The 13,762-nt window shown below is 38.1% G+C and overlaps 1 protein-coding gene across 1 annotated transcript; it reads right to left on the bottom strand.

Annotated features, from left to right (window-relative positions):
• Positions 1-894: 894 nt before the first annotated feature.
• LOC105356441 (receptor-type tyrosine-protein phosphatase eta) lies at positions 895-13,022 on the bottom strand. The gene is made up of 11 exons (XM_023948952.1): positions 12,866-13,022; positions 12,563-12,651; positions 8,531-9,023; positions 6,886-7,140; positions 5,406-5,654; positions 5,165-5,288; positions 4,509-4,648; positions 4,158-4,412; positions 3,765-4,028; positions 1,719-1,816; positions 895-1,637 (listed from the first exon to the last, which is right to left on the bottom strand). Exons 1-11 carry the CDS (start codon positions 12,909-12,911, stop codon positions 1,569-1,571), a joined length of 2,082 nt encoding a protein of 693 aa, XP_023804720.1. The 5' UTR covers positions 12,912-13,022; the 3' UTR covers positions 895-1,568.
• Between the last annotated feature and the right edge of the window lie 740 nt (positions 13,023-13,762).

Here is a 13,762-nt window from a genome sequence, read left to right as displayed (position 1 = left end):
TGCTGAGGGACACACACATGTATGTTAAACAGCAAAGGATGACAGAGCTAATATGATCAAAACGTTTTAATGTTGTTAAGAGTAGAAAAAAATTGTTCAAAGTAAGGTGGTTGAAAAAAACAAATTTCAATTCTCATCACTTAAAAAAAATGGATTTTGATCATTTTTATTTAAAATCTGTTCTCAACAGGTCAAGAAAAGGAAAAAACATTCATTAAAGGTAAAGTTTGCTTTAAATTGAATTCGTTTTAATTGAGTGTTATCTAAATCTTCTACAAAGTATAAAACTATTTTATTCCTGCCTGAACTTGCACATATAGGGTTTCTTCCTCTTATTAAAAGCCTTGGATCCTTAACTCATTTTCATGTTTTTGTTCAAAAGTATTTCAGACTCATGAGGTGAACACCAAAGAAGAAAGATTTCCCAAATCTGTTTTATTTAGATTTTATCACAATAATAATAATCATAATAATAATTATGACTATTATTAATGATATGTAATAATAATTAGTATTACATATCATTCATTATACTTTCAATAATTATTATTTAAGCTAATCCATTGGCAGAAAAGCACATCTTGCCTCACAAGTGCCCTCTAAAGGTGTAGAGTACTGTCACACCTTAATTTAATAATTTTCTTTGCCTTCAGATGATAATTAAGGTATTTGTGACAGACACATTAAAAAACAGGATTAAACAGGTTGAAGAAAGCTGTCATGGCGCACAAAAATCTGCCAAACATGGAAACATGCTGTGAAGAAGGAGGGTGGATGAACTGTGAGAGTTTGTCTAATTGAGGGAAGGCAGTTGCCTCATTTTAGGTATTAGGTATTTTATGTCCTCAACAAATCAGGAAATCAGTTAAAAAAAATCAAAACAAAAAAAGCTTGTTTTCTGTAGTAAAATGTTGTCATTCTTTTTATTCTTACAATTATGGAGAAAAAACAACTCTAACAGATCAACAGACATACTTTAGTTCCATCAAACCAAAGAGGATGAGATGATAAATACAGAATAAGAGAACCTTAATATGTAAAGTAACAAACCAACAAAATATTGAAGCAAAAAAAAAAAAAAACAATAAAAACTGAACACATTAATGTTACCCATGTCGGACAGAAATATTAATGTTGAATAGATTTAAGCTGATTATGTCATTCTTTACAGTCATAAAAGGGTAATTCAGGTTTTTATAACTTTTAGTTTGAAATGTCACATTCGTACAAAAGCCTGACAACAGTCATACTCGGTTTTTACTGTTTTATTATTTCTATATATTTTATTATATATTATATTATATAAAAAGAACTAATAAGCAAAAGAAAGAAAAAAACGGATAATATTCATTATTCATATGAATAATTCTACAGATTACACTAAGAAATCACTTTTCATGAATACCTGTTTGTACATTTAGATCCCAAAATATGCATATTAAGTACCTTTTTGTAAGGAGAAAGGAAAAACTCAAACTCTTTTACGTAATATATTGCAGAGATAATGTTCACATCACAAAAATAGTGTACTGTTCACAGAGGGTAAAACAAAACATGTTTGTGCCATTTTAAATATCCAGTTTGTCGAACTCCCAGAATATGTTAGAACCCAGTGTACTGTTGAAATGGTCACGTAGCTGCAACACAAAAGCAGAAAAAGTCAAATTTAAACCATGTTTTCTTGTTGTTATTTGTCATAAAATAACATGGGATGTTACCTGCTTAAGCACCATTTTCTTTTGGGTGACATCTGCACAGAAGAGCGATTGTGGCGAGGAGCACAGCATGGACAGAGTGATTTCCATTTTGACTGGATCTGTGGAGAAACCAGACACCATGATGGAAAGTTTAGTTTATTTTTATTTTATTTTATTTTTCCACAATGTGTCAAAAGCAAACAAATCCCCTCACAATACAGAATGTGGAAAAAATGGACGTCCCCGAAGCAGCTGCTTATTATTAGGGGTCCAGCATATTAAACAAGCATAAAAGTAAAGAAGGTGAGTGGCGGAAGAAAAAAGAAAAGAAAAGGAAAAGAAAATAATTACATAAATAAAATACAATAATAGTATGAGAAAATGATGGTAATATAGTGGAAAGCGTTGGACAATGGAACAATGAATTCGAACAACATAAACTCAGGCGTGTGGCCATATAAGTGTCAACAGAGAGAAATCACGAACATATTAATAGGTGGTTATAGGTGGTAATAGGTGGTGATAGCAATTTCAGTTTCCTTTTAAACATATATATTGTAGCAGATTGTTTAACGTCACTGTCTAAAGTATTCCGAGTTTGTGGACCTCTGGTACAGACAGAGAAGCTTGTGCATTGTAACTTTCTGTTTTTGCCTTTTAGCATATGCTTTTCCTGGTGTCATGGTGATAAGAGGGCGAATAAAGTGGTATGAGGTCACACAAACGACTATTTAATTTATTAACAACACTGTACATTGTGCATGCATTATGAAACGTGTTGTGTTCCGGTAACTTAAGGTAAAGTCTAAGCAGGAAGCTCATCTGTTTGGTTTGCAAGAGGATGGCATTGCATTTTTATGTGCTGTTTCCCACGGTCGTGAAAGCTGTATAACCTTATGCATCGATGTTGCACCGATTGTAAAATTGCAAATGTTAGGGACATACTTTGGCATTATAGGGCACACCGGACCGACTATAAGGAGCACTGTCAATGAATGGTCTATTATTAAAACTATGATACAAGGGGCATCGAACTATACAGCCTTGTTTACACCACTTTCAATAAAAAGTCACATATACGCTCATTCTAGGCTTCTGCATTAACATTTTTGTGTTCACGTTTCGGCACACAAGTTTCTACAACTGTTTTTGGGCTCTACATACAAAACGCGTGGCCATTGAATGTCCGGTGAAAGTTAACCCAGTTTGACCAATCAGGGACTCGGTTTTGGTATTGACGTATGGATGGGATCCCTTTAGATTACAGTTTGTGTACGGCTGAATTTCTGTCACACCAAGTCTTTCATATTTCAGAATAGAGCTGTGAAAAAGAAACGTCTGGAGCAAGATATGTGAGATTTGCACCACTTCCACATTTTACACCAAGCCTCTGACAACTGTAGGTGCCGGAAATGTGCTAGTATAAGGTAGCAACGGTCCAAAACGGGCGGACCAGAACGGGCTTTTTGTGCTTTTCTAAACGTACATCACACACCCAGTAGCATAAGGCACATTAAGCGAAACAAAAGAGTCAAACATGAGTCTGTCATTCAGTCAGACTTCATTAATTTAGTCACAGTAAATCGCTTTTAACACGTTAGTGTGTTCACCTGTAAATACCAGCTTTGTTTGCAACACGGAAAAAAAACAGACGGATTCCGCTAAAACGAATGTCACTGTGACTACGCTAACTACCAACCTTGTTGGTAACACATAAAAAATACACAGTCCGTCACTGCTATATTTGGCCATGTAGCATATTCACAACCGTGTTTGCAACTCGTCTTTAACAGAGCGCCGTTAATCGCTTTGACACCGGTAAACACAACCAGAGTTTATCCATAAAAGGCAGTCCAGATTATAGAAGGCACTGTTGTTTTTTTGAAAAAAAAATTAAGGCTTTTAATTGCGCCTTATAGTGCGGAAAATATGGAATACTTCTCTTTATTGATCTTAATTGAAAAAAATGCTTAAAAAGTTGTACTTCAAGGTAAAAAAACAACATTTTTCTTAGCTTCAGAAAATAGTAAAACTCAGAGCTTAAGACTTCAGTCATGAAGTTCTCACCTGTAGAAACATTGTAGATTGCCGGTAAACTTAGGAAGCTTCCAGCCTTGTTGTAGACTTTATAAAAGTACCTGGTTCCTGATTTTAAGTTTGTAAATTCGTATTTGGTGTTGTCTACGACTTCTACTGTTACTTTATCTCCCCAGAAATTGGTGAAATTAACGATGTATGTGGCTTTTGTTATGCCGTCAGGGGCGTCCCACTCCAATGTGATGTTGTTTGTTGACATGTTTGTTGCTCTGATGTTTAAGGGAGTCCCAGGCACTGGTAGATGAAAAAAGAAACATAATTTTCCTCATTTGATTTCTAAGTTGGACACAATTGGCTTGTAAGTCATCATAAAGCAGTTTTTTAGATTACATCAATCCATATTTAAAGGCTTTATAAACTTACAGGTAAACTCTGAGGCTGACTCATGTATTCCTGGATGTGTGCCACTAACAGCATAGACTTGCACAGTGTAATTGGTTGCAGACTTCAGGTCCTGAAACTTAATCTGCTTTTCCGTGGTGGTGGCATTTTTCATGAATTTATCATCCTTCCACAGCTCAGCAGTGAATGTCACATCGGCACTGTCTGAGTAGCTCCATGTGACTGTGAGCTCTTTGTTCCCAGGCTGCAACTTCAGGTTCAAGACTGGTTCAGGAACTGTTCAAAGGATCCAAAACGGTCACATCAAGAGCCAGCAGGCCAACTGAACAGCATCAAAGCAGGAAAACAAATGGATTTTTTTTTTTGACTTGCCAGTGTAAGCAAGGATGACGGTGGCGTCTCCCATCACGTCGCTGTTGGCTTTCACTCTCACTTCGATGGTTATATAGGAGCCACTTGGCAAAGCAGTAACTATCTTTTCGGTCTCAGATTGGTTTGCATCAAGAAGTTGGCTGTAAGAAGAGCAATAAAGCGTTACCTTTAAATAAAAAAGTGCTTTCAAAGTCTTCAAGAAAAAACAAACTTGTGCGTCAGCATCAACAGCTTAGCATTAAACTAAGCCTACAAAGGGCTGAATCCGAATTCTACCCCTACCCCTCCGGCTTCTACCTGCCCCTCCAATTGTAGGGGCATTTGGAGCTGTAGTGGTGTCTGAACTTGGTTTTTAAGGGGTAGCCATAGTGACTTAGGGCTGAATATCCCTCCGCTGGGAGGGGGATCCGTATGCCGTATTGCTGTGCCGTTTTGAACTTTTGTTTTAGTACTTTTAAAATTATTAATAATTCTGTTATGTATTTTTCCATAACTCTTTGAGGGATAAATGTGGGGGTAGGGGGAAAATTTTGATTTGGCAAAAGAGACAAGCAAGGTCAACAAATGGCTGTTAAAGTATTTATAATAAATATTTAGTGACTAAAAGCAACAAATCTTTAGTTTTCTAAAGAAACAAACTAGTAAATATTACTCACGTTGTGTTCCTGCTGCTAACTTTTATAAAGAAGCCTGCAAAATTTCCATCAGGTTTATTCCACCTTAGTGTGAGCTGGTTGTTTGTTACATCATAAACGTTCAGGTTGGACACTTTGCCGGGCCCTGCAGGAGACGACCACCCGTCAAACACAAAACGCAATCTCAGCGTCACACAAGACACTTGGCGGCTCACGTTTCTGCAGATTTAAGGACCAGAAAAACGTGAAACCTTAAACTCACTTGTACAGTTGCTGACTACAGATCCTTCACTCCACTTGGACCTGTCCTGGACTCCAGACTGCACAGTGAATGTGAAACAGCTCCCGGGGATCAATCCATTAAAGTCTAACTCTGTTGCGTTCACTTCCCTCTGCTGAGTTCCCGTCTTCACCAAGTACATACTGACATTTCCATCTGGCACATCCCATCTCAGAAAGATGGACGTGTCTGTTGTGTAGTCCACTCTGAGATCCTTGACTTTGTTAGGCACTAAAAAAGAGAAATGCTTCCTTGTTATTTTTAGTCTTAGTCTTAGTAGAGTAGTATTTAGCATAAATCATGAAATTGGAATTCTCTGCAACAAAATCCAAATCAAATCAGCAGATCCACCTTAAATTTGTTGTGTGTAGAAAAACTGCAAATCTGTTTTTTTTTCACTGTAAAACTTAATTTTATCAATACTTATTAATTTATTTCTAATCAGATAATAATAATCATCAATTCTGCTTTTCATCATCTGAACCTCATTTCATAGGCAACTAAAACAGGCTCATAGTTATGAGGAGAAAGTCGGCTTTTTCAGTTACATGCATTTCACTTTGCTCGAAAAGTTTCCTCAAAAATGGAGGCTAAATTAAATCCTATTAGTACAGGTTTGTAATTAAAATTCAAGCTTTGCCCCAATTCCCTCACGTCTCACTACTTAGTGCACCTCAGGGTCGTCATCATTTCCTAAGTGTTAGATGTTACAACTGTTATTCTGTTGGCAACCACAAGGGGGCGCCTGTGTGTTTGAAGGAACTGTCCAGCAAGATGAGTAAAAGTGTGTTGAGGCTGTGGAGCATGAATAAAACGTACTGAGCTTCCAAGTGCGCCTGATGATTCATTTGTGCAGCACCAAAGGCCACACACACAATACTAAGGGCGTCTGAATCAACAATTCCTAAATCTACCAGGAGGCTGCAGACATCATTGTCTAGAACCGAAAGTTGTAGAAGTCGACCAGAACCGGTAGTACCCTCATATCACTTGAAAACAAACCTGTGACCCTAACAGTTAAGGTTTTTCACATTTCAAGCATTTAATAAAAGCTTTACAATTCTGAACCCGTTTTGGGTTATGGTAAGAGTTGTGGTTAGGGTTACAGTTGAGGCTAGGGTAAGCTGTATAAGTTATTGTCTATAATGTTAAGTTTTCTCAGAAGCTTACAAAAAAAACAGTGTGCATCGATGCTCACTGGATTGATTAATGTAGACCACAATGTACTCACTGTGTTTGAACTACTTGACACTTAAAAAATATATATATATACGTGAATGTTTTTTTTTATATCATCAACATTTTTATCAGCAGAGCACAGTGGATTCCAAAGATCAAAAGTGTTCATATTTACTGGGTTTTTACTTCTGCAAATGGGTTATGTCACATTTTTTGTTTCAAAAAATGAAAACGTGAGCACGAAAAAAGTTAGAATTTAAACACCTTCTTGGATGTTCCTCACCTGTGTAGAAAGAAGCGAGCTGGGGGTTGAGGAATCGTTGGCATTTTACAGCAGAGACATTGACTTCATAGTAGTTGCCTCCAGTAAGACCATTAAGAGAGAGGCTTAGGCCGAAAACAGGTTGGGGTTGTTGTGACAAGGGCACTCCTTTAATCTCTACTTGGTAATACTCGACATTACCAGGCCCAGGTTGCCACTTCAGGAAGGCGCTCTGAGACGTGTTGCACGCAATATCCACACGCCCGATGAATTTGTCTGTTTGGATTAAAAAAAGACCAGAAAATAAAAAAACACAACATTTGCTCTCAGTAACACGATGTTACATAAATATTACAACAAGAACAAAATGACACTTTTGCTGGAATCTTCAGAAGCCGAAATCTAAAAACATGCCCTCATTTCCCATGTTTACACTCTCTCCCACTAGTTTGCAGCCCTTCACAACCCCAACCTGACATCATCGCTGCAACCAAAATGGCGAGCAAAGCTGGAGTAATCCAGGTGTACAGTTTAGAGCCAGATGTGGCTCAGACGAGGAAAACGAAGACGAACATGGATCTGTTTGTCTGCAAGTGGATGCATCAGGAGGGAGCTTGTTGCTCATCCAGTTCTACATCACAAATAAGCTCTTTTTCATATTTTAGTTGGTTGTCTTCTCCTGGTTTGCAATAATCTGAATAAGGAAATACTCAATTTTGAGCTTAGTATTCTTTTAGGGCCTACATCATTCTTTTATTAAACCTTTCAGAGTACCTTTGGCACACTAAAGAACGATTTTTTTTTAAATTTGTTTTCTTTCCCTGAGCTCTTTTCCAATCTGGAAGTAAGACGACTCAATCTCTGAGGCTCCACCTTTCACGCCATGTGGGTGCCGCCCATTTCATGACGTCAACCTAGAATCGGCCTCAGCAGCGTGTCTGCGTTTTGCCCACAACCGTGAACAACATCTGAACTTTTGCAAAGATGGATGTGCATATTGTGCTTAAGAAGGACGGCATTTTTACCAATCACCGCTAGCACCACGGAGAAAGTGTGTTTGTGTGTTTGCTTGGGGGCGATGCTGACAGTGCAGACTCTTCCTGGAAGGGGCTGTTCCTCACTTATGGACGTCACCTAGTGAGAACCCACTCGTTTCCGTGGATTGGGAGGGGCTGGTGCAGGTTTTTAGTGGGATTCTCAGAAATACCACTTTGGGTTGTTTTTTGTGAGGAATTAACACTTAAAAGCTAAAAAAGTTTATATTTGTTTGTTAAAAACACCCAAAACACACTTTTCATCTGTGTTTTGGTCTTTAAGTACACTTACATTTTACTAGTGAACCAGGTCACAATTATTATTTTGTATATAAAGAATCTGGGAAGGGTGTTAGAGAAATCAAGTCTTCTAAGAAAACAATCTTTAAGATTAAATTTGCTCTTTTGCCTTTAAATAATAAAGTGTGAAATTTCGTACGTTTCTTGAGGTGAAAGAAACCAGAATCCTTTTTGTGTGTGTGGCAGTTTTTTTAAAAATTGAATTAGCTGAAGCCAGATCAGTTCATCTATTTACCACTAGGGGGCTCATTACACAAACACACCCCACTGTAAAGTAAACATGTGTTGTCTCTGTGAGTTTAATGAATGTCTAAAACTGAGCACTGAGGTACCTTCATAACAAATGAAGGGGAGTTTGTCTGTGCAGTTCCTCTCAGCCCAAAGCCCAAAGCGAAGCATGACGACGCAGGAGTCCTCAATGTACAACTTATTTGTCTCTGGGATCACTGGGGGAAATATAGGAGCTCGCTCGCACGTTGCATTCAGCGGCGGCGACTTTGTCACCCCAGATCCCACAGAGGTAAAGTTTGTCACCGGCTCTGTGGTTAAAATGGTTGAAAAGATGCCGGCGGTGGTAGCTGGGCAAGTGCAGGAGCAGCTGCAGCAGTCTATCTTTGGGAGGGGAAATTTAGAGACTGGCATGTCGGGATGCCAGTTCTGGAAGACGACCGGATCCCCGTTTGCCCACTGGATCCAAGTGGAGCCGTCGGTGTTACTGATGTTGGGGAAGTACTTGCGAAGACCAATCCAGTGCTCGGATTTCAGCATGTGGACAATGATCTGGATGTTTTCTGGAGTCAGACTCACTAGATCCTTATAGCAGGCCTGAACATGAATAAAAAACAAATGTCACATCTTTGTATTAAAAAAATAAATACATAAAGAAGAAAAAAGCCATATTTTTTCAATTTACATTCTCATACAAATGACTGATGCAAAGCAGCTGTAAACATTTCTTTTAGTGCATAAATATCATACAACTCATTTGCAAAAACATTTTTATGGCCAGCAGCTGCAGCAGCAACCGTGTTTGTGTTGTGTTTTCACAAAGAAGGAAAAAAATTTGTCAAAAGGTCCAAAATGTTTTCAAAAGAAAGGAAATTGCCCCAACAGGCAATTATAATTATAACTCTTTCCCGCAGCAGTCCTGTCCTGCAACAACCATATTGTTTTAAATTTCCTCCGCCACACACACACAAAAAAATCACCAAAGTTTGCATGTGCCCAACACCCCTAGTAACCAGTAAAAATGAATTTTGGGCATAGTGAATGACCCCCCCCCCAAAAAAAAACAAAAAAACAACAACAAAAAACAACGATGACATCACAGCAGAAGAAAACCATCAAAAAAGAAAAAAGGAACCGCCACCCTGGCCCTGGCCTGGGTGGCGGTCTTGGTCTTGTTCCCTGCCTGTTCCCGTGTGGCGTTGGGGGAATTCTGGCTGCCGCTGCTGCTGCGGCGGGGGTCTGGGTGTGGGGGTGGCTGGGCGCTCCTCCTCCTTCTTTTCACATTCCACCATCCATTTTAGAAGAACATAAACACTCACCTGAGCACAGGTGTTAGCTCACCTTTGCACTAATAGTTTGCATGATTGAATGAATGAAAGATTTCACACTAGTTGGTTTAAAGGCATAGGTATGCGTTCGTGAACACTATCTGTTTTGTGTACATGTTGACATGTGAACATTTTTTTGCAGCTAGCAGGTGTGTTGATAATATTTGAGTGTGTGTGAACAGGCCCCGCCCTTTTTGTACTACATTTGAACTGTACCGTAATGATAAACAACCAGTAAACCTGTCTGCTCTATGCTGCTTCATGGTCTTACCCCCCTTCCCCTCCTATTATCACCCTCCTACCCCCCCCTCTCTCTAACGTCCCTCTCTCTTCTTCCCCTCTTTCCTTTTCCGTCCGGTCCAACACCAAAGGTTTTCAAACATGGTTGAAATTAATAAAGTTTGGCCTCAATTACAAAAGGGGTTTATTCAGACATACCTTTGGTTTGTCTGAAGATGAATAACCCCTATTGTTAAAATAAAATATGTCCAACACAAGAGGCCCTCAGCTCTCATCTGTTTGCCTAGCTGTTGGACAGGACAAGTTAAAAAAAAAAGAAAAAAAAAAAAAAAAAAAAAAGAAAAAAGGAATGGGGCCAAAAATATCTTTTGGAGGTCTAAAACAATTTTAAGATCAAGTCTGGGGAAAAAATGTTACAAATAAAGTTTGTTGATTTTGAACGGCATTTGCTAGCAAGCTTGCAAAAGTGGCGTTTTCCTGTTAGTTGCACATATCTTATTTCTGTATCGAAGGGATTAATGTAGAAATTGTCTCGTCCTACAAGTTCCTGGGAGTCCGTCTGGACAATAAACTGGAGTGGTCCACTGACACTGAGGGGGTTTACAAGAAGGACATGAGTCTACTTTACTTCCTGAGGAGACTCAGGTCCTTCAACGTTTGCAGCAGGATGCGCCACATGTTTTACCAGTCTGTCGCGGCGAGGACCATCTTCTTTGCTGTAGTGTGCTGAGGTGCTGGCATTAAAGCAAAGGACGCCAACAGACTGGACAAACTCGTCCAAAAAACAGGGTCTGTTATTGGCTTCAAGATGGCCAATCTGGAGGAGGTGGTGGGGGACAGACTGCTGGCTAAACTGGGGACCATCATGGACAACCCCTCCCATCCTCTCTACAATGTGGTGGACAACCTGAGAAGTAGCGTTAGCAGCAGACTTATACACCCCCGCTGTACAAAGGAACAGTACTGTAAGGATTCAGTGGTTTGGTTTTCTTTGTCATGTTTTTAGTTTCCTTGTCAGTCACACCAGTTTCTGGTTCATGATCCACAGCTGTCTTCAGTTCAGTTATGACCCTCAGCCTATTTAAGTGTCTTGGTTTCTGTTCATCCTTGTCAGGTCATCTGCTCTGTTTTGTCACTGGTTTGTTTCTCCCCATAGTTTTGTCATGTTTCAGTTTGTTTATTAAATGTTTTATTTCCTGTCACAAAGCTTGGTCTCCTGCATTTTGGGTCCTCCACCACCAATTCCTGACAGGTACAGGAAGTCATTCCTGCCATTAGCCATTGGAATAAACAATTCATTCATGAATGGACGTGTAAATATGAGTCTTGAGAGCTTTTAGAGTTTCTGTCTGTATATTTTTCTTCCCAGCATATTTTGTGTATATTTTGTTTTATGTCATGGAGCTGCCAACTACAACTGAATTTCCCTACGGGGGTTAATAAAGTTAATCTAATCTAATCTAATGAGGGTTAGGAAAATCCCTCTGTAGCCAAGGAAATCCCAATGATAACTTTTGCAAATTCTTCAAAATAATTACACACTTTAAGGCGATCAAAACATAAAATGGTTGCTATGGAGAGGAAACCATAAGAAAAGCCACCATTGTGGATAAATTTTTTTTATTTTGGAATAAATTGTTCACATGCTGGACTGACAAGGTTGGCAGATTCAGAGGGGGGAGGCAGGGAGCTTTGTGTGGGCGGTGGGGACGGGGGCGTGTAGCGGCTGCTCAGCAGGTGAGGCAGGGCAGGTAATGAATGGGAACCAAACAACGCTGCACGCAGCTTTAATTTAGATTTATTTTATCATACTTGAATGTTTTACAGTCAAATGTTTTTTTGCTAGTTCTTAGCAAATGGTTTGCTTAGAACCATTGGCCAATTATAATAAATCCTTATAAAATCTAAAAATAGCACTTTTTCTTACAACATTAAATTAAATTTTTTTGGGTTCAAAATACTGAGAATGAATTCCAGTCTAAGATTGTATATATTTGTTGAACTTTAAAATAACCTATTTGAAACTGAACCAAAAATTACAATGAAATATGTATTTTTTTCAGTCTTAAATCAAGTTTTTTTTAATGTCAAGAGTTTGGAGCAAAATAATTTTGGTTCATTTTAATAATAATCTCCTTATTTCTAGATTGTAGCTCTTAAAAGAAAATTCTGCACTACATTGATTTTGAAAAAAAGTTTGGAAAAGGTGTAGAAAAAACATTATAACAACTTTAAACCTGTTCAAAAATCATGAATGTCTAAAGACAAGGTTTTACATTTTTGCAAGTCTCGAATAGTTTGCAGTTTGCTTGCATCACACGGAAACTTTTTGTGACTTGAAGGGTTTTAAGGATGAAAATACTTTTAATAAACTATTTCTATTATGTTTTACTGTGTATTTCAGCAGGACAGTTGACTTGATGGTATAACCATCAGTGGAATCTACAAGGAAACATAAACAGTGACTTCTACAATGCCACAGCCTTCTCTAGTGCAGCTTATTCCACTGAACCTGTGACAGGTAGGACTGTTTGGGTTTTTAAAGACAGGATAAATGTGTGTGGGCACCTGGCAATGGTCCCTGGCTTCCACCCAGCTGAGATTTTGGGATGGGATGAAATACTCCCTCTGTGTAGCAGCACAGATCAGCAGCAAAGCTAATAAGAAGGAGAAGAAGAAAAAAAGGCAAACTTGATTCCCATTTTCAGAAAAGCAGCAGCTAGTTCCACTCTCCTAAACCTTTACATTATGTCATTTTATTACACATTTGTTTTATTTATTTTTTCTTTTAAACTGAATTTGCAATAGTTAAAAGTATCTGTGGAAATTTAATAAAATTTAATTTAACAAAATGCACAAAAAAAGACTCACCCCAGCTAATCAAAAACAAGGCATTTTCCAGAAACATCACTGCCATCTTGGTATTTCTTCACCAGAGTCCAATAAACCTTAGAAAAAATAAAGAGCATGAGAAAACTTTATCACTGATTGGATTCAAGCCTGGAGAACTAGTGGCCACTCGCACACAGTAAAGCCTCAACTGTTTCTGACCTCGGTTTTAACGACTATACCTGGCTGTTCAACGATGAGGAACCCCCCCCCCCCCCCCCCTTTCAAAAGGGTCCATTCAACCAGAGACAGCTGATCACATTTACGGGCAGGGAATTTACATCAATTTGCATTTATTTACTGTATATGTAAAGCACTCAAATAGCAACATGGCAACATGATGTATAAACATTGGAAGCAAAATTTTAAAGCTCATTATTCCCAAATGTAACTATAAAAAGCAATATTTCCATTGAAATAAAAACATGTATCAATGAAAAAAAGTCTTGAAAAACCAAAAATGTAATTTTAATTCACAAGGAAAAGCCGTGAATGTGAAATAATACAAGGCCCATTTCTCAAGTTACCCCGACCAAAACAAAATCAATTTAAAAACACACACAGATATATATATATATATATATATATATATATATATATATATATATATATACACATATGCTTAGTACCTAGGAAAGATATACACATAATCAATGTTTTTCAAAATGGGTTTTCTAAACGTGTTCAACTGTTTGGTTGAGTAGGCAGTTACAGGCTCGACACTTTTTTTCTCTTTAGTTTCCATAGTTAAAGTTTAAAAAAACTTGTTACAGGGCACTGATACGCCAAATGTCTTTTTATACTATGATAAATGATTCTGTAAAAAAAACAAAAAACAAATCAATAGTCTAAAGAATTGCCTCTGTCCACATTGCGTGC

Source organism: Oryzias latipes, chromosome 18 (genome assembly GCF_002234675.1).
Source record: "Oryzias latipes chromosome 18, ASM223467v1".
NCBI classification, from domain to species: Eukaryota; Metazoa; Chordata; class Actinopteri; order Beloniformes; family Adrianichthyidae; genus Oryzias; species Oryzias latipes.
This window is presented reverse-complemented; position numbering and strand designations above follow the sequence as displayed.